Source organism: Tubulanus polymorphus, chromosome 3, assembly GCF_964204645.1.
Source record: "Tubulanus polymorphus chromosome 3, tnTubPoly1.2, whole genome shotgun sequence".
NCBI classification, from domain to species: domain Eukaryota; kingdom Metazoa; phylum Nemertea; class Palaeonemertea; order Tubulaniformes; family Tubulanidae; genus Tubulanus; species Tubulanus polymorphus.
Genome location: NC_134027.1, coordinates 8559194 through 8581875, shown reverse-complemented (window position 1 = coordinate 8581875; position 22682 = coordinate 8559194). Strand labels below are relative to the sequence as shown.

At 36.5% G+C, this 22682-nt stretch overlaps 4 protein-coding genes across 9 annotated transcripts; 2 read left to right on the top strand and 2 right to left on the bottom strand.

The window, feature by feature from the left end:
- The first annotated feature begins 77 nt into the window (after positions 1 to 77).
- Positions 78 to 7882, top strand: LOC141901374 (putative aminopeptidase NPEPL1). 4 transcript variants are annotated; one of them, XM_074788578.1, is made up of 14 exons: positions 1046 to 1164; positions 1742 to 1915; positions 2769 to 2966; positions 3255 to 3437; positions 3595 to 3849; positions 4006 to 4087; positions 4181 to 4323; positions 4484 to 4561; positions 4680 to 4780; positions 4897 to 4951; positions 5035 to 5116; positions 5202 to 5365; positions 5788 to 5898; positions 6012 to 7882. In XM_074788578.1, the coding sequence occupies exons 3-14, from the start codon at positions 2817 to 2819 to the stop codon at positions 6171 to 6173; spliced, it is 1566 nt and encodes a 521-aa protein (XP_074644679.1). In that variant the 5' UTR covers positions 1046 to 1164; positions 1742 to 1915; positions 2769 to 2816; the 3' UTR covers positions 6174 to 7882. The 4 variants fall into 4 exon arrangements, with proteins under 4 accessions (XP_074644678.1, XP_074644677.1, XP_074644679.1 ...); XM_074788579.1 differs by lacking the exon at positions 1046 to 1164 and adding an exon at positions 2106 to 2198 and having other exon boundaries at positions 1869 to 1915; XM_074788577.1 differs by lacking the exons at positions 1046 to 1164; positions 1742 to 1915 and adding an exon at positions 78 to 297.
- A 405-nt stretch (positions 7883 to 8287) lies between these two features.
- On the top strand, positions 8288 to 9879 carry LOC141901306 (exosome complex component RRP41-like). Its single transcript, XM_074788464.1, has 3 exons — positions 8288 to 8473; positions 8627 to 8830; positions 9511 to 9879. Exons 1-3 carry the CDS (start codon positions 8303 to 8305, stop codon positions 9877 to 9879), a joined length of 744 nt encoding a protein of 247 aa, XP_074644565.1. The 5' UTR covers positions 8288 to 8302.
- An 827-nt stretch (positions 9880 to 10706) lies between these two features.
- LOC141901343 (F-box and leucine-rich repeat protein 13-like) lies at positions 10707 to 18762 on the bottom strand. 3 transcript variants are annotated; one of them, XM_074788529.1, is made up of 24 exons: positions 18596 to 18762; positions 17790 to 17893; positions 17613 to 17706; positions 17469 to 17486; positions 16893 to 16960; positions 16580 to 16734; positions 16252 to 16361; positions 15877 to 15888; positions 15165 to 15269; positions 14657 to 14752; positions 14561 to 14586; positions 14277 to 14439; positions 14015 to 14115; positions 13789 to 13918; positions 13582 to 13680; positions 13384 to 13504; positions 13138 to 13300; positions 12808 to 12927; positions 12565 to 12691; positions 12323 to 12460; positions 12099 to 12179; positions 11940 to 12022; positions 11757 to 11837; positions 10707 to 11346 (listed from the first exon to the last, which is right to left on the bottom strand). In XM_074788529.1, the coding sequence occupies exons 1-24, from the start codon at positions 18671 to 18673 to the stop codon at positions 11265 to 11267; spliced, it is 2355 nt and encodes a 784-aa protein (XP_074644630.1). In that variant the 5' UTR covers positions 18674 to 18762; the 3' UTR covers positions 10707 to 11264. The 3 variants fall into 3 exon arrangements, with proteins under 3 accessions (XP_074644630.1, XP_074644631.1, XP_074644632.1); XM_074788530.1 differs by lacking the exon at positions 17469 to 17486; XM_074788531.1 differs by lacking the exons at positions 15877 to 15888; positions 17469 to 17486.
- Positions 18763 to 19316: 554 nt separating this feature from the next.
- On the bottom strand, positions 19317 to 22466 carry LOC141902484 (transmembrane protein 243-like). The gene is made up of 4 exons (XM_074790231.1): positions 22315 to 22466; positions 20666 to 20716; positions 20073 to 20177; positions 19317 to 19959 (listed from the first exon to the last, which is right to left on the bottom strand). The coding sequence occupies exons 1-4, from the start codon at positions 22378 to 22380 to the stop codon at positions 19834 to 19836; spliced, it is 348 nt and encodes a 115-aa protein (XP_074646332.1). The 5' UTR covers positions 22381 to 22466; the 3' UTR covers positions 19317 to 19833.
- Positions 22467 to 22682: the final 216 nt, after the last annotated feature.

Sequence of the window (22682 nt, the reverse complement as noted above, 5' to 3'; positions counted from 1 at the left end):
CATCCACAACCCATTAAAGCGTGGGGAAACCCATGCGCTACCAGAATCCTTGGCGGTCGAATGTGCTTTCATTCCTAACGCTACGGAAAAAATTTTTAAATTCACAGAGAAACAGGAGAACTGTAGATGGATATTTCATCTCTGATTCATTCTAAAAATTGAAAGATACCACCGACGTTGTTCATTAATTACAGGTTTCGAGCCCACATGGACGGGGAAGGAATCCTCGAAATGACGTCATTGCGATTCGATTTAGGTCGTGATCAGTGATCGGGGTGTTTTTCTTGACATTTTGCGGTAAGTAAAAATGATTTTTGACAACCCCCTTTCCCTCGCCGTAAAGCAGTTTTGATCTACTGTCTAATAACTTTTTGGCCACTATTTTACTGCACTTTTTTAAGTCACGGGAAAAAGCGCACACTTGCGCATTTAGCGACGACGGTTCGTTTTTTTTTTGTAGATTGCGATCGCTCGCGCCGGTCGGTGGCGGTGGTTCGGATCCGTTCGATCGCTACCCCTGATTTGTAGAAAAATGTGGTGGTCTTGTTTTAGGCCTATATTCAACAGGAAGCCCATATTCAATAGTGTAGTCAATAGGCCTGTTCGAATTCAGAAGCTTGTCATCAGAGCATTCAATTTAGAAGTATGTCACAATAATGTGCATGCACTTATTAAGAATTAGCACATTCATGATAATTAATAACCTGATATAATATACAGCATTATTAAGCTCTAATCATGAGTTGTAGGTACTGGACTGGTATAAGCCTTTTAGTTACCATTCAGTGATCTTAGTCTAGTATCTAGCTAATTAGGTCCACTGTAACAACTAGTCCTACTAAACATAATAGATTTTTGTTGGTTGGAATAAGGTAATCAATCAATTTAGCAGTCAGGAACACTTTCCAAAAACGGCTTATTCTGCCAATTTCGGCGTTTTCCGCCAATTACGGCAGAATCAGCCGTTTATGATTATCACTCAGTTTTGAAACTTTCACAGTCGTTTATGGCTTAATCAGCCAGTTTCAGCTCACTAAGTTTCGAGTTTTGCTTTAAAGTTTTTTGCGCACTTCCGGTTCAATTAGCGCATGTTGCCGATGACGTCATAATCTCGAGCAGACGATAAGCTTTCATATGACGCTAGGATGGACATTTTTGGCCTAGGTAAAGTGGTCAAATTTACGTTTTTCTAAATGATTACGTCATATGAAGCCCAAAAACTCCGGGAAAACTCTCAAAACTACTACAGCATGAAACAAGTTTATTAATCATGATTTTTGTTAAAAATAAATTTGGGAACTAGTTTTAAAAACTATTATAAAGTTTTCAAGTAAACGTTGCCATGGGTACACATAAAAACATTCGCCATTTCTGGCGTATTCCGCCGTTTTTGGCGTAGTTAGTTTTATAATCATAAACTATTAAGCCATTATTGGCAGTCCACTTGTTATATATGAGGATTCCCCCACCCACTTAGACGTTTCCCCTAGTGTCTACGCGGTACTTTTTTCGGAATAAAATAATTAATTTGCTGAGGTGAACGGATGTGTAAATATTATATGTTGAAAATAAAATTATTATTATTATAATTATCATTCTCATAAGACAAATCAATCATGGATGTATAAACTAATGTATCAAAAATCTAGTTTTAAGTTTTGCCCATGGTCTTATCTTGCCTAATAAAGCATAGAATGGTTGAGGGATATATTGGACTGCATATGATGTTGGTTAATTGAAGGTAATTAACATCTTCGATGCCTCCAAGCTAGGCTAATTGATGGATTCTTGTGATGGATAGTGATTGAATGAATTGGTGGCCGATGAAGTTACAACTCAAAATCGATAGGCCTACAGCTGTATCTAGACTCATTTCAAAATACAACAAACATTTTCGAAACAATTTGGGATACATGTATGTATATATTTATTTCATAGAATACAGGTATACAGAAGTGTAATGACACTTCTCTGTGCACACTGACAATTGTTCTTCAATTATCTACCACTTCAATTACACAATACAAAGTATAGGCTAGCACCTATAGTGTTTAATTCTGACCCAACATGTGCTTTCTTTTCTTCCTGTCTGACCAATGACAAAGGATGCACCACTGTTGCAGCATCAGGGACGGATCCCGGGACCACTGTCAAGGGTTTCAAACAACTTATAAAAAGGGCATTTTGAAATAAAAAGGGTATTCTGAAATTTTGAGAATTTGCTTTTTGCTGCAATTTCCAAGCAATTAATGTTTCGGCGCGAAGTGCTTTCTAGCAAAACTGCATGAGATGTAGTTTCCAGGCAATGAAGACAGAATTTTGTAGAATTATGAACTTTTTTGTTAAAATTATCTACCTCGTCGAGTAAATATGTGCCCTTTTCTACTTTGGGCATGAAAAACAAATTAAAGAAAAAGGCACAAGATTTTCGTGATGGTAGCACTTGCCTATGGTGCTACCGTTTGAATCCGCGCCTGAGCATAGATACAACTTCAAACTCTGTCATTTACAATTATAACCTAATGCCCACACCACTGAAAATTTCCTGATGTCCCTGCCAGTAAATCTGTCATTCAGTTTAATTGCCTAGTATGGATCGGAGAATTCTTGCTGGCAAATAGGCCTATCTGTACGAGTCCCCAAGTTATTTGAGAAGTTATTCAACTAGACAGGATTTAAGTTAGGTTGGGTCAGGTCATATAAGTTAGGTTTACTGTAATGATGATTAGTTATAATTCTGATAGAAGTTTTCACATTTTTTATTTCAGGCCCAAATTAACACTGACTGTAATAATTTGCCACGTTCTTCATCAGACATGGCGCAAGTAACATTGAAGTATTCGAGTAGTTTAAGTCAATCTGACCCGAACCAACATCCCGTCTGCATTATCGGACAGCTACAAAACTTACAATCCGTCAGTTATGAGGAAATTCGCATGAAAATCGAGACTCGGGTCACCGAAGAGGTTAGTTAGTAAGGGGCTGTCCATAAAAGATGTCCAAGGTTGAGAGGGGAGGGCATTTGAGAACTTTGGACTTTAGTAGACAAGGGAAGGGGGTTGTTTGGATGTGGACATCCTTCCTCAAGGGGAGACATCTTTAATGGATAATAATGGCTATCTGCGTTCAAGTGCGTTACATGTATCATAACTTCAACTTTGAATTAGAGGAGAAATAGTTCCAAGCAAGTACATTTGTATCATCATATTTATTTATTCATTGAATTTTAAATCAATTTTTCATCGTTTTTTCAGACATGGAAAGCTGCTGTCAACAGTTTACACCCTTCGCCGACGGCCTCGTGTCCGTTGTGGGTTTCAAATGCTACTGTAGCTGCTCTACCCACTAAATGTAGCCGTCACAATGCTCCATCTCGATCACACTCGCTTACTAAGATAGTCAAGTCTTTCATCATGGGAGGAGATGAATTCTTTGTGGTACGTACGAATGGGAAAATTACTGGATGCATATTTATACTTCCATGCGCCTACTGAAGTCACGCTGGTTTGTCATTTCCTCAAACTCTACCGTAGCCAAACTCGGGGCCAACCCCAATTAGTTGTCTTGTTTGCATAATTCTATTTACTAATTTAGATAATCTGTGAAAGACGAGATGTGTACGCGTCAGCATGCGCCGTTGCGCGTGCGTTTCCATTGTATACGCGTAAAAATGGCGGAGCATTGACGAAGCGCACCGTCAGGGTGGAATTCCTACTCGTCGGTGCCGAGAGAACTCCGTTAGCCGACGATGAGTTGGGTTTACTTCATGATGCCGCTCATGGCATTAGATTAGCTGCTAAAATCGTCGACATGCCATGTAGCGAAATGAACACTGATGCGTTCTTAGAGGTATGTCACTTTCTCGTTAGCATTCAGACCATATATATTATGGAATACAAGGTTTAGAATCAGGGTTATGGAAAAAATTGACTTTTCTTAGTCAACCATCATGGAATGGAGTTCCAACTGTTTGAAAACTATTTTTGAATTTCTTTCATTTCACAGGAGGTTAAACTAGTCGGTACAATTCTTGGAATTACACCAAAAATCATCAGGGGAAAAGAACTGGATGATCAAGGTTTCGGAGGTGAGATCAAAATCGCCAACCACTCGATGCTGAGGTCAGGACAGTGGGCTTAATGGGTATGGATGATTGAAATGTGTATAACTTGTCTTGTAGGTTTGTTTAGCGTGGGGAAAGCGGCGGTGCATCCCCCGGCCCTTGCTATCCTCAGTCACACTCCTGAAGGAGCTTCGAAGACGGTCGCATGGGTTGGCAAAGGTATCGTTTATGACACTGGCGGTCTGTGCATCAAAGGCAAGGTACAATATACTCGAATATCCAACTTCTTTTCAATAATCTTTCTTTGATTTGAAATCGCTATTATCCACTTAATCACATTTCAAGCCTTTAAATAACGAATGTGTTATTTATCCTGTCGTGAAGCAAATGTATTATGTATTTGAAATTTATGTTTTTTAGACAGCAATGCCTGGTATGAAACGTGATTGTGGTGGTGCTGCTGGTATCTTAGGAGCATTTTACACTGCTGTTCGTCAGGTAGGCTTAATAACATTAATCAATTCATAGCACCCATGATTGGAGATGTTGAGAGCTATTCTCCTGAAGGAACTGACTTCCTATACATGAAATCATTCATTGAACTCTTTCGACGTAGGGTTTCAATGAGAATCTCCACGCGTTGTTCTGTTTGGCTGAAAATGCTGTTGGTCCTGAAGCTACACGTCCAGATGATATTATACGTCTTTATTCTGGCAGGTACATATTCATACAAATTTCGCATAACTTCGGGGCAACAGTATCGTAGCTCCCTTTCTGCGGTTCACGACCGAACTGAGCACTATGTTAAGTAAAATATGAATTGTCCATTTTAGAACTGTTGAAGTTGATAATACTGACGCTGAAGGAAGATTGGTATTAGGAGATGGAGTGAGTATTTGTGCCTCGGAATCTATTGTTTATTCAATTTAGTTCGGATTTGTATGTTTATAAACATCTGTTTACATTAACAGGTTGCCTATGCTTACAAAGACCTAAAAGCTGATATAATATTAGATATGGCGACTCTTACTGGGGCTCAAGGCATTGCTACAGGTATATCTGCGCTGACAAAAACACTTTTTTGGCAAATTTTGCGTTTATCTGACCTCACTGTTTTTTTTTTGGGGTAAATTCTCAGGTAAAGTACATGCTGCTATGTTAACTAACAACGAAGATTGGGAGCCGATGTGCGTCCGAGCTGGTCTGAATTCTGGTGATCTAATTCATCCAATGCCTTACACGCCAGAGATACATTTTAATGAGTTTGCAAGTGCCGTTGCTGATATGAAGAATTCTGTTGCTGTAAGTACTCAAAGACCAGTGTGTATAATTGGTTCTCGGGCTTCCGTGAGACCCTTATTCTCGTACGATCTGTCTGTGTGTCTTTCAGCTGCTTAATTTTGTTTATAGTGCGTCAATCTTGATGAAATTTTGGTATAATGTTAGTATGGGGGTCTATTTTTGCAGAGCAAAGCATTGGCCCATTGTGCTGCTTAGCAGCAGAACTGGGCATTAAAGACTGTTGTTGAATAGCTTATGGCCTCGATACAAGATAACCAAAATTCAATGGGAACTAACGCACAGTAATTTCTGAGTTCAAGTTCGAGTCTGAGCCCGAGAACCAGTGTCATCTATGGCTTGTTTGTGATCTTACAAAAAGAGGTGCTTCGTGAATCAGCTAACCGTATATCTAAAAATTGAATCGTATATGTTTTGTTTTACAGGATCGTAGTAATGCTCAGGTGTCATGTGCCGGTTTGTTTATAGGAGCGCATATCGGTTTCGACTATCCGGGAACATGGATACACGTTGACATGGCATATCCGGTCCACGTGGTAAGTGCTTTTGAATTCTTGATAGGCATGCTGGTAGATTTTTTTTTGGCAATGAGCTACATGTTGAAAAAAGAATTTTCATTACATTAGTTTTCGATATTTCCTATTTGCAGGGCGAACGGGCGACAGGATACGGAGTAGCCTTGTTAACCACATTGTTTGGTCAAATGACTACCAACCCGTTGCTGCGCGCAATCGCTCCCCTTCAAGAAAACGGACTTGCCATGAATTCAAACGAGAATGCCAGCGCCAGCAAAAAAATTCGACTCCAATAAGCAGTCATCCCTGATTAGGCACCATTGTAATGTTCAATTGATTAATGAAGTAATTCGTTCGTGCCAGTGAATGGCTTATATACTCAGTATCTGATGGGGGTTTGAGTCGGTTTAATTTCAGACACTTAGATTCATTAAGTAAGTGAGCGCTGGATAGAATGTAATTGTGTGAACTTTAATGTCATATGATATCGATGTCGTAACTCCTTTTCTGTCCTAATGCGCAAATGATTAGGGACATTTTCAGAACAATGAATATGACTTCCACATTCATATCGATGATATAGAAAAATATCGCAGTATTTCGATTATCTTAATCGTGATCATGGAATGATTATTGAAGAAAAACCCGCAATGTGAAAAATCCAAGAGTAGTTGACATTTCGACTCAATTCTTTGAGCCATTTTCTAAACTGATTTATTGTGCAAGTAAATATAAAGTGAAACAGGTAGCGACAATGTTGCTATGTGATGCCTGTAACAGCTAGAATATAATCAGTGAGTAGTTGATTTTTGGGGCAAGTTCCTTGGTTGGAATTCACTGAAATTGGAGTTTTTAAAACAATAGGTGATGCCATGAGTGACGTTTATAAAGATTAGAACAACCTCTCTTACTTTTCTTCATATCGTGGGATTTTCTTCAATAAGAATAGATTGTCACTTGTCTATGGAAACCAATAATGATTATTCTTAGGAACGAGCATTGTAAGTTTAATGTAATATGACGGAAGTAAGTTAGGTAAGTCTATTCATGCGGTGAAACATAAGACACTTCTGGCAAACCTTTTCTGAACCTTATTTCTTAACCTCATTAAATGTCTTTCAAATGATATTCATTATAATAATATCCCATCGGTGATCCATTGTACGTACTACCGACTATGAATTGTTCCACATCACCCATTATTTACAGGTTGCTTCCATTTAAAATGCTGCACAAATATTTCAATGCATCATTCTGTTGTATGATGATTTCTGTTTTATGTATATGATGATATCCATACATACAGACCATGTCGGACAAACTACCGTTTCAGTTACTGCCAGTTTTCAAGGTACACACATGCTTACTTACAGTATATTGTACTTCATCGCGACGACGTCCTTGCTCAAAAATTGAATTCCCAGTCTTTTAATGCTCAAACAAAATATGTCGACAATTAAGTCAATTCACCCCGGATTTGAGAAGAGAATACTCCATACGGGTATAGAGACATATTTTATACATTATTTGCTGAAATACTGGTACATTTTAGGATGTGTCTAAACTTATAGTTTCTCAGTATTAGATTCAGCAAACTCCAGAACAGGGACCAAAATAACAGATATCAGTAAAGCTATTAAGGCGACTTTCCATAAAAAAATTCATATATATGTTAACCATTGATTTTGTGTGCTTAAAAAAGCTTTCGAATTGCTTGTATGCCTTCCCTGCATTAAAGATGTCAATTCGGGCGATTCGTTTCGACCAAAAGTTGAATCTATAATTATTCAGGAACAGATCAAAGCACACTGGATCAAATGTGGGTGGGTCTTCCACGAGGTGAAATTCTTAAACCTCCACACCAAGGTCACGCACTGAAAGGTCAAGTAGAGTTTCAAGTTAGAAATGCAACGTTATGGTGTTATATCCTTGTCTGTAAAGTGAAATTCCTGTTATTGAACATGTTTGAGAAAATCATGTTAAAGAAATGAATAAAAGTTGTAATGTCAAAAATGTTTTTTGTTACTTATAACTATTCTGAATTATTTTATTTTCTATTAAAAAAAGAATTCCTATTGGAAGAATCGGTACATGCATTATTGAGGAATTAGTGAAAACCTTTGAGGAATCTGGAGAAAAATTGCGATTCCTCTGACTGGATGGAATAGTAAATTGGTTTGTTGGGGATTCAAAGATGAAATTTTCATTCATTAATTCGATGGGATATCTACATCATAGAAATCGAGTTCAATTCAGTACCAGTACATTCAGTATCAGTGTAACTGTTCATTGATTAGATTAGATTAGATTAAACTTTAATTCTGACTATGATAGTATAAGGAGTTTATACAATATACTGTATTGGTCGGTGACCGGAAGGTGCTGCCACCTCTTTAGGCGGTGGAGTTTAACACTAGAATCCGACATGGCCGGCTTAGAATTATTATCCGATCAAGGATTGCGAATTGATGGTCGAAGGCCGCATGAATTGCGTCGAATACAGTGTAAGATGGGAGTATTCAGACAAGCAGATGGCTCGGCATATATCGAACAAGGCAATACGAAAATATTGTGCGCTGTTTACGGTCCACATGAGGTATAAACATTCTTCAAAATTCTCAATTCAATTAAACTTTATTAAGTGTTAACTTTTACATCTAGGGCAATCTTAAGACCTGCTTGCTACATATGGCGTCACAAGCCCTGAATGGCGAACACCTTCTTATCGGTCAGTTCTTCTATTGAACAGGTTCGAAATCGGTCAAAAGCGTTGAACGACAAGGTGTTGATCAATTGTCAGTATAGCATGGCCACATTTAGTACGGGTGAGAGAAAACGACGACCGAGAGGAGATCGAAAGTCACAAGAAATGACAATGCATTTACAACAAACATTTGAAGCAGCGGTGATGACTCATCTATATCCACGATCACAGATAGATATATTTGTGGAGGTAAATAAATTTGGGCCTGGAGTAATTACGATAGTTGTCCCAGCATTATCCCGATTATTTGGGACCAATCGATGAAATTAATCGAATTTTTAATGAGAAATTCGGATTAATCTTGATATACTATATACATTTATGATAAGGTGAACCGTAAATCATATCTGGACATGAGATAACAATCCTGAGGCCAGTTGCTCAAAAGTTGGTTAAAGATAACCATCAAATAAATACCATAGTAATTATGAAGTTTTTATGGTCACTATGTCTACTATCCACTGGTTAATTCTAACCAACTTTTGGCCCCTGGAGTAATAGCTGATCTTGAGTAGGGTCAAGTTTAGGTTCATTGTATATTTCATCTGATTGATGCAGTATGTCCCCTACTTTAAAAGTTTTGAACTGGATAAAATTAATAATACACATAATATGTGTAATTAATCATCATCCGATTTAACTAAATTCTAAACTTTCTAAGAAGGATAATAAGCATCCTGTACAGTTGTTGAAATTCAGGGGCCAGTTGCTCAAAAGTTGGATTTAACCAGTGGATAATTGACATTGCGACGATTAAAAATTAATTGTTACTATGGTATTTATCTGCCGGTTATCTTTAACCAACTTTTGAGCAACTGACCCCAAGTGCGCGTGGACTGTATTTTGAAGCATGCGTCCGATCTTTCCAGGTTCTACAGGCAGACGGAGGAAACTACTGCGCTAGTGTAAACGCTGCGACTCTGGCGTTGATCGACGCCGGAATCGCGATGCAGGATTACGTGTGCGCGTGTTCGTCTAGTTATCTCAAAGATCAAACGATCGTCGATATGAACCATTTAGAAGAATCGTCGTCTTCGTGTCCGGAACTTATCGTCGCTCTGCTGCCAAAATCGGAGCAGATGGCGTTTGTCGAAATGAACGGTAAAATGCACGAGGATCATTTGAACAATACGATGGAAATGGCAATGAAAGGATGTCGGGATATATACTCCGTGTTAGATCGAGCGGTGCGTGAACATGTTACACACGTTTCAAATGCTGTTTCTCTTGAAAAATAAATCTTAATTTTCTATATATTATGAAAGCATTTTCTGTTTGATGTTTCTTTGTTAGGAGTTCAAAGGGGCAGATCCAGCCTACCGCCGTCACTTAAAGGATCATAGAAAATATCATGTATACTCCTGTACAGTGCCCCTAAGGGGACTTACAACGAAAATGACTAGAGGCTGTACATAAAATATGTCCGCACAAAACTGCCAAATTTTGACTCGCCTATGTCTAAGAATGTTCACATGGCACTAACCCCCCTCTCCCCTCGTCCATCGGACAAAAAGGCAATCAATGACATCGGATAAGCAGTCATATGAAATAATGTTTTTCCATCCACTTAATCATTTATTATACACTCTGGACTACCATTTGTGTATCTTGAAAATATCTATGTGAACAATGTTTCCTCTAATTCCAATTTGATACAATCATCCATGTAATGCGCTAAATGATTTGCTCACACATACCCTTCCCTTGTCGACAAGTCTACAGACCCCAGGGGCCGGTTCCATAGTTGTGACTTGAAACCAAAAGTGGTCTTATACCTCCAGACCGGTCTTAAGTTGTTAGATTGGCTAAAGAACCAAGTTTGTCTTAGACCGGTCTTAAGTCTAAGCCGTCCATGGAACTGGCCCCCGGACCTTGGACATCTTTTATGGACAGTCCCTAGTCTGCCATGGGCTTTGAGTTGAAGTACGTACACTAAATATTCGTAATAGTTTTTACACTGTGCATTTATTAAATCCTGAATTTCCTTCCTTAAAGAAAAGAAACATTGAAGTCTTCTTTAAAGAAACTCAACTGACATTTTATTCAACGCATAATAAGTACCCAGGTACACATTTTTGTAAAGCGTATATACAATAAGATGTATAAATTAAAATCTCTTGCAGCATATTATCAACATATCACAGTTTTGTGAATTAAGACTTAGAAATAATGGTACATGAACTGCATATACAATTCGAAACAAAATAAGAACTGGACGGATGATATCATACCTAGCAGAAAAACAACTACATCTCGCAGCATTTTTCAAAGCAGTGATATGAATTTATTTCAATAATCTATTTGTATTTGAAAATTCCAGTTATCACTAGGGATATCACTGTTTTGAAAATGCAATCCTGATTTAATATTGTCATTGTCAATGATCGCAGCAACTGATCTACCCAAATCAAGTTCACGGCTATGTACGTTTTACTTTCCTCTCGCATCTCGGCATACACGTATTTAAAAACATTATGCAGAAATTTGACTTATTTCATGCAATCTCTATTCGTCCATATCTCATCGATGGATGACTGCGCTGCATTTGACCAGAGAAATAAATATCCTAATCAGTCCATATCTGCTATTAATCTGGCACACAGTAATGTACACATATATTTGTCTAGTAGCCAAAATACGATGGAACATCATCGCTGTTGTAATCAACTTGTTCAATGTGTCTCATTAGTTTATGGGCGGTTGATCTATAAAGAGAAGAATTATAAGTATACTTCAGCAAGGACAGACTAAAACCTAGAAGTAGCTTCTTATAAAAAATTGTTTTGAATTACACCTGAAACCATGAAAATAGTGTTATACATGTATAGTAATATTGATTGTGTGACGTAAGTGTCATGTGATGATTGTAGATGTACCTACCTGTTGCCGGGGGAACATAACTGGAGAGATTACTTTTCAGACTAGGATACTGTGTGTTTGTCCTCTAAGGGTTTAATCCGCTCGATATTCGGTACGAGGAGCAAAACAGAGAGGAGACCAACACAACAATAGCATCAAGTCCGACCACTTACCGTATTCCAGGAAGTGATGAAATCATCTGGCATACAGCAAATCATGTCAAGATAAAAATCTGAATTAATCTCAATTTACTTACTTGGTAATTCCACGGCAGTACATTATGGACAGCATTCTTAATTTCTTGCAACCTTTTCTCAGATATTTCATCGATTTGTCGCTACAAAAAACGAAGATGATTCATAATCTTCATGCTTAAATAGCATACAGAATTAAAGGTATATATTTTTTCAAAGATCAGTTGTAACTAAGCAGCACTTACGTCACTAACACACAACCTGATAGATCCAGTGAGATCAAATAATGACAAACACCGGAGAGATATTGTATACTCAAATCTGTCAGCTGGAAATGAAATAAGAATTATCATTTGTAAGAAATGTAAAAACTTCTATTATGATCTATTTGAAGAATAACTTACCAGTTTACAGCCAGCCAAGCTTAAGACATTGATCATTCTACAGCAAAATGCCAGGTTCTTAATAGCACCATCAGTCAATTGCTAAAATGTAATCAAAATATTCTTAAGACTCTACCAACTCATCATACCTATCAACTTATCATACCACTCAAAACAAACACAATCCTTACTTCAAACCTTGATCAGAAAGAACGTTATAGTTGTTTATGAAAGGAAAAACTTACAGCGCAGTGTGACAAATCGAGTCTTTCAATTTCACGACATTGCTGCGCGAATTTCTGCAATCCAAGATCTGTAATGGACGTACACTCAGCCAGTGTTACATCTTTAAAGCGCAGATTATTGCCCAGTGATGATAAAGCCTGAAAAGGAGAAAATTATTTTTCTAAGTTCAAGTCACCATTCATCGTGCATTTCATTCAACATTAATCAAAGGGTAAAAAGAGTGATAGATTTTCATACGGACCTGATCTCCACAGTTGCAGCCCGATAGATCAACTGAAGTTAAACTGTGAGTTTGTCCGAGGAGTTCAATTCCCGCTTCACTGATGTGTTCACAATAACAAACGCTTAAGTATGTAAGTGAATGACACCTGAAAGAAGAATCAGATTTTTCTCCCAAAAACATGAACATTCATGTAAAGAACGCAGTCATTCTCAGAAAAAAAATGTACCAGATATTCAGGTTTTGAACTAGTACTTTTCATACCTCTTGTGAATGTTGACTAAAGCAATGTCTCCTACTCGTATACAGTTTGTAAGGTTCATCTCACGGATTTTCGGTCCGCAAGAACTTTCAACAATGTGTCGCACTCCTGTGTCTGTAATCCTGTGAAAGAGACACATTGCAACAGTATCAAACTGCATATTCTATTAACTATTCAAAAAAGCCCTGGAATCATTGCGAGATGCCGTCGAATCAGAGGCAAAATAGTCCTTGAAAGTCCTCAAATGAAATTGGTCATGGGCACTTATGACCCTGCATGTGTATCAAACAAGCTTCTATGAAAGTCAAAGAAAAAAGTATGATGACTCATACCGAATGCAATCTGCTAGATTGATCACCGTCAGGTTTCGACACATGGAGAGTGCCTTCAACGCTAGATCAGTGACACGTTGACAATCGACCATATAAATCTGCCTCAAGTCGTGACAATTCTTTCCAATTGCTTTTATAGCTGAATCGCTGATTCTTTGATTATCTGAAATAGATATATTATTGCCAATTAGAAATGATTAAAAATGCTAATCTTCAGTAGGGAAGACAACGATGTATGTTACATACTTTCTAGTTTCAGTCTTTCTAATTTCCGATTGAGTGCCAATTTTTTGAACGTTTCATCTGACAGATTGCAGGTGCCAAGGAAAGAGACAGTTTTTATGTTCACACATTTATCTAACACCAACTGCAAATAAATAACATTATAAAACTTCTGTTTCCTTTAAAGCAAATCTTTTTGAACTGCTGAACTGAAGCTATTACCTGAACTGATTCATCGGATAGATTACTGAATTCATTGAGATGTAGCTCTTGTAAACTCGTCAGTCCTTCCGACAAATATTTGAACCCTTCCACATTCAACTATAAATATAAAAGAAAGACCAGTCCAATCAATCAAGATGAATTATCCATTTTGACAACTAGTTTTGACGGACTGTAAAATTACCGATATAATGTACGAAAATATACCTGAGTGCAGTTGGACAAGTCTAGGTAAATCAGCTTCTTACATCCTTCACCATTTGACAAATAATATAGACCTTTATCAGTGAACCGTTTACAGTAAGCTATACTCAAGTACTGTAAAGTCTTACAATATCTGTAAAATAATCACAATCAGAAAATTGTCATCATTGTAAAGTTCATTACTGAGTAAAATAATGGACGGGTGTTTACGAAGTTAAGATGTTCTTACTTGCCAAAACACCTCAATGATGCATCAGTGATACTCGTATGGGATACATTGAAATAGAGTAATATTCGACAGCCTTCAGTTATAAGTCTCATGGCATCATCCTGTCAAACAGAATAAAAGAGAATACCAGTATCCATTGAAGTTGAACCTTTTAATATGTATACATATATTTGTAGAAAACAAACATTATTGTGGGATTTCTCTCGTGCCTGCTGATGTATTCAATTATTTTCCCCCAAAACTCAAAGCAAGTGCGACTTACATTTAAACCGTAACACTCGGACAAATTGAGATCTTGTAAATTGCGACACTCGCTGACAGCTGTGAACGCTAATTTAGTCAACTGTCGACATCCTCTCAGATTCAAGTGACCCATGTACGGACGACATTTCTGAAGCAGTTTGTTCGTAGACTTATCGGTGACGCTTGAAATAAGAGTAATGAATTCCAACTTCAGTAACTGTTATGAATTGATCTTTGAATGCCTTAAATCAATCCAAGCAATGTTTCTTGTTGGTTTCAGTCTTTTTCAAATTGTTAACTCACCGATTTCTGACTTTAGAAAGGTCCAACTGAAATATATAATTTCAAAATGACAATCTTACAATGCAATATTACACATTTCCAACGACTGATACATACCCGACTCCATAATGCACTGTATTGTGTAATAACTTTCCACGAACGACAAACTGCGGCACATCGCGCTAAGTCTCTGATATCCAAGAAACCAAATATCTATAACCAAACAATTTAACCTTTCACAATCTGGAACCTAATGGCGGTTTTTGAGTTCATGGTTCCCACAGTTAAATGAATTCAAAGTTCCCAAGTTTTTCCCAAGTATTTCATGGGTGATTCTTCAATTTTGACAAATGGAAATGAACACATATCATCATGCAACAGTCAACATTTTAGTGGTGACAGGTTGATAAAGGTGATTTGCAAGGGAAATCGCCGAAGATAGTTGCCCTTGGCAAATGCAATACGTGAATGTAATGAATTTGCCAAATATTTCCCTGAATTGAGGAAAATTTTTCAAATTCCCAAATATTTCCAAACCGGGAATTATTATTTCAAAATTCCCAAGTTTTTCCCAATTTCCCTGTTCTGTGGGAACCATGTGAGTTTCGAATGAAATACAACATACCAGGACAGCGACTTTTTTAGGCAAAAGGGATACATCATCTCTTGCCTCTCCACTTCCATGACCAAATGCATCTTCTTCATCCATATGTTCCCCTCGCTCTAGCCTCTACATAAAAATTGTCTCTAATGAACAATCATATGATCAAAAATACTTCTTAGTGTAAAGGTCAAGGAGCAGAAGAGGTTTGAAAATTCGTCTTTTTGTAGCAGTAACTATTACAAAAATTAACTGTGACATTTTTTGCAAGGTTTTAGGTTTAGCAATATTGTGAGACTGTTGATCACTGAATGGTAAAATGTGCCTGGGAAACTCTACTCCACAGAGAGAAAATAAGTAATTACAAACAGAAACACACACTGTGCAAGTAATTTTATGAATGAAGAATTACTTTAAATTGCTGATATCTTAGGCATCGTTGTGCACAGCTTACATACAAGATAAGTTATTGAAGTCAAGGTTATATAATGATTTAGTGATTTCATTTTGTGAAGCTATGAAAAAGGTGGTTTGTAAAATTTTCGAACGATTTTCCTTTCAAAATTCGATGTTTGCAAATTATGCAGGAAAATCATTATTTCTATCATTGATGTACTGATAGTCAAAAACTGAAACAATAAAACCCAACACCATTAGCTTATAAAAACCAGACAGCACACGCATACACAAATATAATAACATGCCAAAATCACCTACAAAAAGTTCACTCATTTACCGTTAAATTTATCTGCAAAAAGAGGATGCAAAAAGTTGTAAAATACACTACAGATAAATGTTAGTCAACACGTTTGACCAAATCTATACCGAGATAAATGTATCAAAAGGAGAAACATGATTTTCCTTTGCTGATCTTATTGATTTTTCTTTTTAAATATAAGTTTTAGCAGTCAAATGTGTTGTATAAGGAACTTCAATCCCGAATTGGGAAAACCACTATTAACCAACTGATAAAAATATTTCAAATTAAAAATACAATTAAACTAGTAGCTACCATAATTCTAGTCTTTAGTATATGAAACTAAATTTACTTGAATCGCCTGTTGATACTAATCTAACTTAACACATATAAGCCAATTTAGTTCATACATACCTCGAAGTATTCTCTGGTACGTTTGGCATCGAGAGTGACATTGCGCCAGGCTTGGAATATAACGCGACTAACAGCTACATTAAACACATGCTGAATCTTATTGAATGCCACTGAAATAATACAGAAAGTTTGAACCCACAAATCAATACATCATTTACATTTGCAATTAATGACTGCATAAATGAAGAAATCTTAGCGATTTAGGGATCCAGTATAGATACCGTTACCGGTAATTGCTTATATTTTGATCAGTTTAAACTGGATTGAGATTTGAGGTATGTACTTGAATCCGGAAGAAGTCAAGTACAAACCAGTTAAGTGTACTTACTGGCTTGTCTTCCTCTTCTGTAACGAGTCCAGTCTAACCAGATATGCAGATTGTGGCGTAGAAGTTGATGACAGTGGTGCTGGGCAGCAGACGCCATTTTACGCTGCAACTGTAACTTTCGCATTCGTTTACGCAAATGATACTGCATCCAAGCACTATATGAATAAATAAAACAGCTGATACTTTATTTGAGTAACAAAATCACAAATTTTACAGAAATGATATTGCATTTCTTTCATTGAGTACATAAATCATGGATCATATTCATAGCTTAATATCGAAATCTATATGAAATATGACCATAGAGACTGACCTGAAACACACTGTTTTCAACGAATTATTATAGTGACTGTAAGCCATAGCGTACATCTCTGGTGTCGGCTAAAAGAGGAACAGCAATGATATAGTTTAACAGACCACACCTTGATATAATAAGATCATTTTTATAAGAAACAGAGATTTCTAAAAAAATGTTAAAAATTTTCAGGCGCTATCACATGAAAAACTGTTATTAGCTTAATTTCTAACCAGTTAAACAAAATGTTAACCACTGAACAAATATCACGCTTAATGGAGATGACAAAATCATCTTGTCCCAACACCATCTTTCATCATCCATAATCCCACAGAAAGTGCAAAAAAGTGATTCATTGATTTTTATGAAAAATCTCCTTACAGGCGATAATAAAGTGCCCAAAAATATCAGTGACATTGACAAAGAAAATTTGCTTTAATAATAAATCTATTTGATGTTCTTTACTACTATCAAGATAACTAGCAAAAACTATGACCTAGACCTAATACTCATAAAAGATTTCCGATATAAAAAGTGAATCCCACCATAGAAAAAATGAGGTGCAATTAAAAATGTATTCTTAGTGCAGTGTACCTCGTTTGGGTCTTTAGGCTGGAAACAAAGTTGTCAAATGAATTACAATTAACGATGAGATATTATACTAAAAATAGACCAACATCAGTATGTCAAAAAGTGAGCAATATTCTTTAAATAACCTTAATAAAGGTGTGTATTTACCAGCAGATGTTCTTCGAGGTTGAAAACATAATCCAAATTACTGTCGGTGATAATTCTGGATCTAGGTTTCATGGATTCATCAACAAAACAGTCCCTAAGAAGAAAATAATTCATGAGAATTTTATTTTCATACATACAAAGAATGATTTGGCAGCTCATTTATAACCATATACCTACCAGAATAATTCGTCCAAACCATAGTCTCGCAGATAGGTGAGTTTGTCTACTAAGAATTGGTAAGGATCATCAGGACACATCACAGATATGCCTGTCAACAGCGCCTAGAAATGACCAAAAGAATTATCATTCACAGATTGTCAATAGCAAATAGGCTCTAACGAGTACATTGATTCTTCAGATGCAGTAGCTATATTAACACTAATAACTCGTTTAAAGGTCATTTCAGCTTTGTCTTACAATACAATCACTGCAAGTCCAATATCTAGACGTTGTTGGATACAAATAATCAGTTGCAGGCCCGCAAACAGTAATGCAACTACCCTGTAAAATCCCCCAAGTTTGCTATTTCATTAGACTAGATTTTTCCATCACTGCTTGTCCTGCATTTGATTCCCATTTGTTTTTTTAAATCAGCCAGGATATGCATCTAAAGCTTTCTGCAACACTTCCTGGTGACTTCAGGCAAGCTATATCTACACCCCCCAAAAAAAAAGCTGCAGCATACAGGCAAGTCAGTATACCTGTCTGTGGTTTATCATCGGATATTTTCACAAGCCCATCTGATTCCGATTATAAAAGCTTACCGCTAACCCACAGCAATTAGGAAACTAACTAAAACGGGCATTTTTGAGCTGTCGCATCATCAGCTTTCTATTTTAATGTTTATGAATATGTAAGTATCATCAGAAACTAATTTGAGGCTTGTTAGGGCTTACTCCTCTATTTGAAATTTAGTTTTATCAATATCAATTTAAATAATTTGAATTTGATTGATTTTTGACAAGTCAATATTCGGGATTTACCTCGTATATGTCAGTGAGTCTATGAATACGCAGATAATTCTTCAACTCCGGGTCGATGCCTTTTAATGATGCTGCCATCGTGATAGGTTGAGGCGTTGCGCCACTGTCCAAATATAGGTAAAAAGGTACAAAAAAGTAAAAATTTAAACCTGACACTTTTACGCCGCCATGTTGTTTGTAGAAACGAGAGCGAAATACGCAAGAACGGGACTTGCCTCATTGGATTTTACTCACATGCCGCAGTACGCAAATGAAGTTCGGGTCTTGGGCAATGTCTTTATTGAAACGTCACTATATTATTCCTATATATAATCATCATCATATGTAGGTCATAGACCACTGACCAAGAAATTACCAATCACCAATCAATTAGTTTTGTAAAACTAGTTACTAACTAGGTCCCATAAATTCGCAAAAAAAGGTTTATTCGATCCCTAACACCCTGATATCATTTTTTCTCAGAACTTTGAAATCCAGTCATATCCGGGTCAATTATCAGATCTGCAAAAAACAAACATTCTAAAATTGATCGAAGATTTTTTGAATGCAACAAAAGATTCAAAGGTCCAGGGCACAATAGCACACATTGGATACGGACTTGGATCAGACACCAATGAATAAAGATGTCTCCTTACAACAAAGAAATGATACATATTTACTTTAAATGATAGACTTTATTTTCATAGCACATAAATCATCATTATTCAAAACAACACTGAACAGAGAAATCTAATTGCACAAAAACCACAATTGTTAAAAAGAGCTGTGGTTCACACGAAAGATCACGTCTCAATACATCAATCATTTTACTAAAAAAATGCATTATACCTCATACTTCATTCATAATACGAAATAATATTGATTTTCAACAACAAATTCAATATGGATACATTTTCCACGACATAACGAAATATCACTTACATAACATACTGCATTTATATTTTTCATGTAGCCTATATACATTATGTACATAATTTACTGAAGCAATTGATAGTCATTAATGGAGTCATTTTTCATCAAAGGACAACCAACATCCATAATATTTTCAACTCATGAAGAATTTGTCATTTTCTCATCGAAAATGGTATACCCTCAATAATGGAATGTTTGAACACCTAGCACTGGCAAGCCAAAAATCATTCCAACTACATCTAAAAACGCTTAAAACGGTTTCCAAGTTGTTTTTTGTTTCAGTCCAACGAAGACAACATGCAAATCCCACCGGTACAATTTACTCGTCAAGGGCATGATACCATATGAATGTATAAGTTCGCGCATATACACAGAATCAATATAGTGAACGCATTGTAATATATTAAGTTCCGAAATTTCGGTTCCAGATCGCCTTGTCTATACCAGTATATCTAAAAAAAAACGAAATGAAAATTATGATTGATAAGTTTTTTCACAGGCAGTATAAGCATCCTATAATTAGCAACTTCCAGCAAATGTTTAGCAACTTCCATCCATTACTTACAAGAACTAGATGTGATCCGCATATAAACAACAAACAAATCCCTAAAAACACATTCACTCCTACTGGTTTCCAATTGGGGAATGCAAACGAAGAAAAGAGTGTAATCTGAAATGAGAGAATTGCATCATTTCAAGCTTGGTTATTATTACTACTAGCCAATCTTATCAATGGGATACACCGGCAACACCACTGAGGAAAGCGAGGATTCAGCGATAATCTACCACGATCGCTAGTGGCACTGGGTTACCGCATTTCAATTTCTTTCTCCATTTCAATTTAATTGGGATTGACTCTTCTCATCATTAAATCAATTTTCAGTGAAATCTATACCATGTGCTGAGTGTGAAAGGCAACCTTATATCTATCGGATGACTTGGATGATAATTCTTATATTTTGGAAGCCTAAAAATCAAGTTCAAATTACATCGAAAATGAACTGATTTTCACTACGAATCCCAGTGCTTTTGTTGCTCCCTCTTGTTACTTCAGCAGCCACAATATCTTAATGCAGCCCCTTGAAAATTTTAGCATATGGAGAACACTGCCCCATTTTCATACCAATTAGTCTTGTGCTTATACTTGAAACTACCTACCCCTACTGCCAATGATGTGATTCCTCCAACAACTAAGTTCAAAACACGATCCTACAAAATAGAAAATAATATTTTTTCATTAATGCTACAATGTTAGAGGAATCCCCTAAAATATTAGGTGCAGATAGACCTAGTCCGTATGGATCAGAATTGAACTAATCTGGATGTTATTTAGAATCTACATAAATGCATAGCCTGTCCGTATCCTGATTTAATCAAAGCTTGTTTTTTTGTATAGCAAAAGCAGTCTTGAAAGAGCTTGAGACTGAGAAAATAAGTTAAGAAATAAAGCAAAAGCAGTTCCTGTAAGAGCTTGAGACTGACAAAAAATAAGTGAACAGAAGTTTCAACAAAAACCACCAGCATTCTCAATTCTAAATATCTCACAACTTTGGCACACTGCAAAATTATAGCATTTGAGCAATATTCCTTTCCGCGATCGAATAACTTCCTATAAGCCCGTCCCGAAGATTCCTTCTCTTGTCGCCCGAGTTCGGCGGGTGTCGGAGGCGATGCAGGTTCACTACAAGCAGGCATCGTTAACCGCGGAGAAATAAATTCAAGATTTATCGCCGATGACAAGGACATGACAAGTTTTTTAATATTTCATTTGGGAACAATATACAATTACTATTTCTAGGCACAGACCCATACGCCTCAACTATTGTGTTCATGTAAATGTGTAACATCTGTCACTCTTGAAATAATATACCACAAATTGTTCATAAATTATTCATTGTGTGACCTAATATATTCAATAAAAATAAGAAGTGGATTTGATTTAAATTTTCAATATTGATAGTAAATAAATATAACAAATCTCAGGGCCCAGGGAAATTTACCGATCATGCTGCCCAGTCTATCCAACTAACCTCAGAACGATTCTCGCATAAAATATTTGTAAATAAACTAAATTTGGCCGCGACGAAAACTATGTTTTATCGAATCACTTTGTTGTGATTTAATTTATCACAGGCACTTGAATATGGTTTTGCTAATGAAAAATATTTGATAGTTCACCGCTTTGTATATTCTAACTTCTAGATCATCCACCATTTTGAATATAATGAATATACCGTGATGTAACGCACGCCCCTCATCTAACCACACAATAGAGAAAGGAACGAAATGATCCTATCTGTATAGTAATTAGCTATCTCCAAAACACAGAACAACCGAAGTTGGTGACAAAGAATCAATTTTTGTCCAAAAAGTGTCATTTTTTTCGTCAGTGACAATATTTGTAATTCTAGCCTAGATGACTATTAGACGACACCGATACTGTTTTCGTATCATTACACTTACAGATCATGAATATTTACTTATACGTATCATCATCAGGCCTAAAAATTTTTCATATGGGCTACTACCAGGTAGTCTTGAGAGTCGAGTTCAAGTAAGTGAGTGAGTGCGCATCTAATTGGATCGTGTGTAAAACAGGTGTTGCATCACGGATAATTAAGATGGCAAACTCAGCAAATGTTTTATGGTAGATTACTGTTATATCTCATCATTTTCAATACTCTAACAAGGTCAAAGCCCATATTAAAGTGCCTTTGGATACGATGAACAAAACAAATTTGAATTGGATTGAGGGAACTTTTGACACATTTATGTGTTTATAGACAATCATTATTATTTTGACTAACCCCACGCCTTGGTTCCCCAAAAAGTGGCTTCTCTGCACCGATATCTTCATATCCCGATGCTGACATTATTCAACAGTGATACGCGTCACTGGTAACCGCTAATTGGGCTATAATTCACTTCAAAAAGAAGGTTGACAATCCGCTTTACATTTCTAGCGCCATCTATACGACTGCCTGTTAACTAAAGATATTTAGTTTTCTGCTTGTAATACGCTTGATATATTCAAGATATTACAAAACATCAGCTTAATTTATGAAAATAATAACTATTTTTCAATAACTTATTAAATCTAAACTATTTTAGATGGTTCTGAATTCGTTATCGTTGCTATTGACGACAGAAAGCAAGATGGCGATTGTTTTGCGAG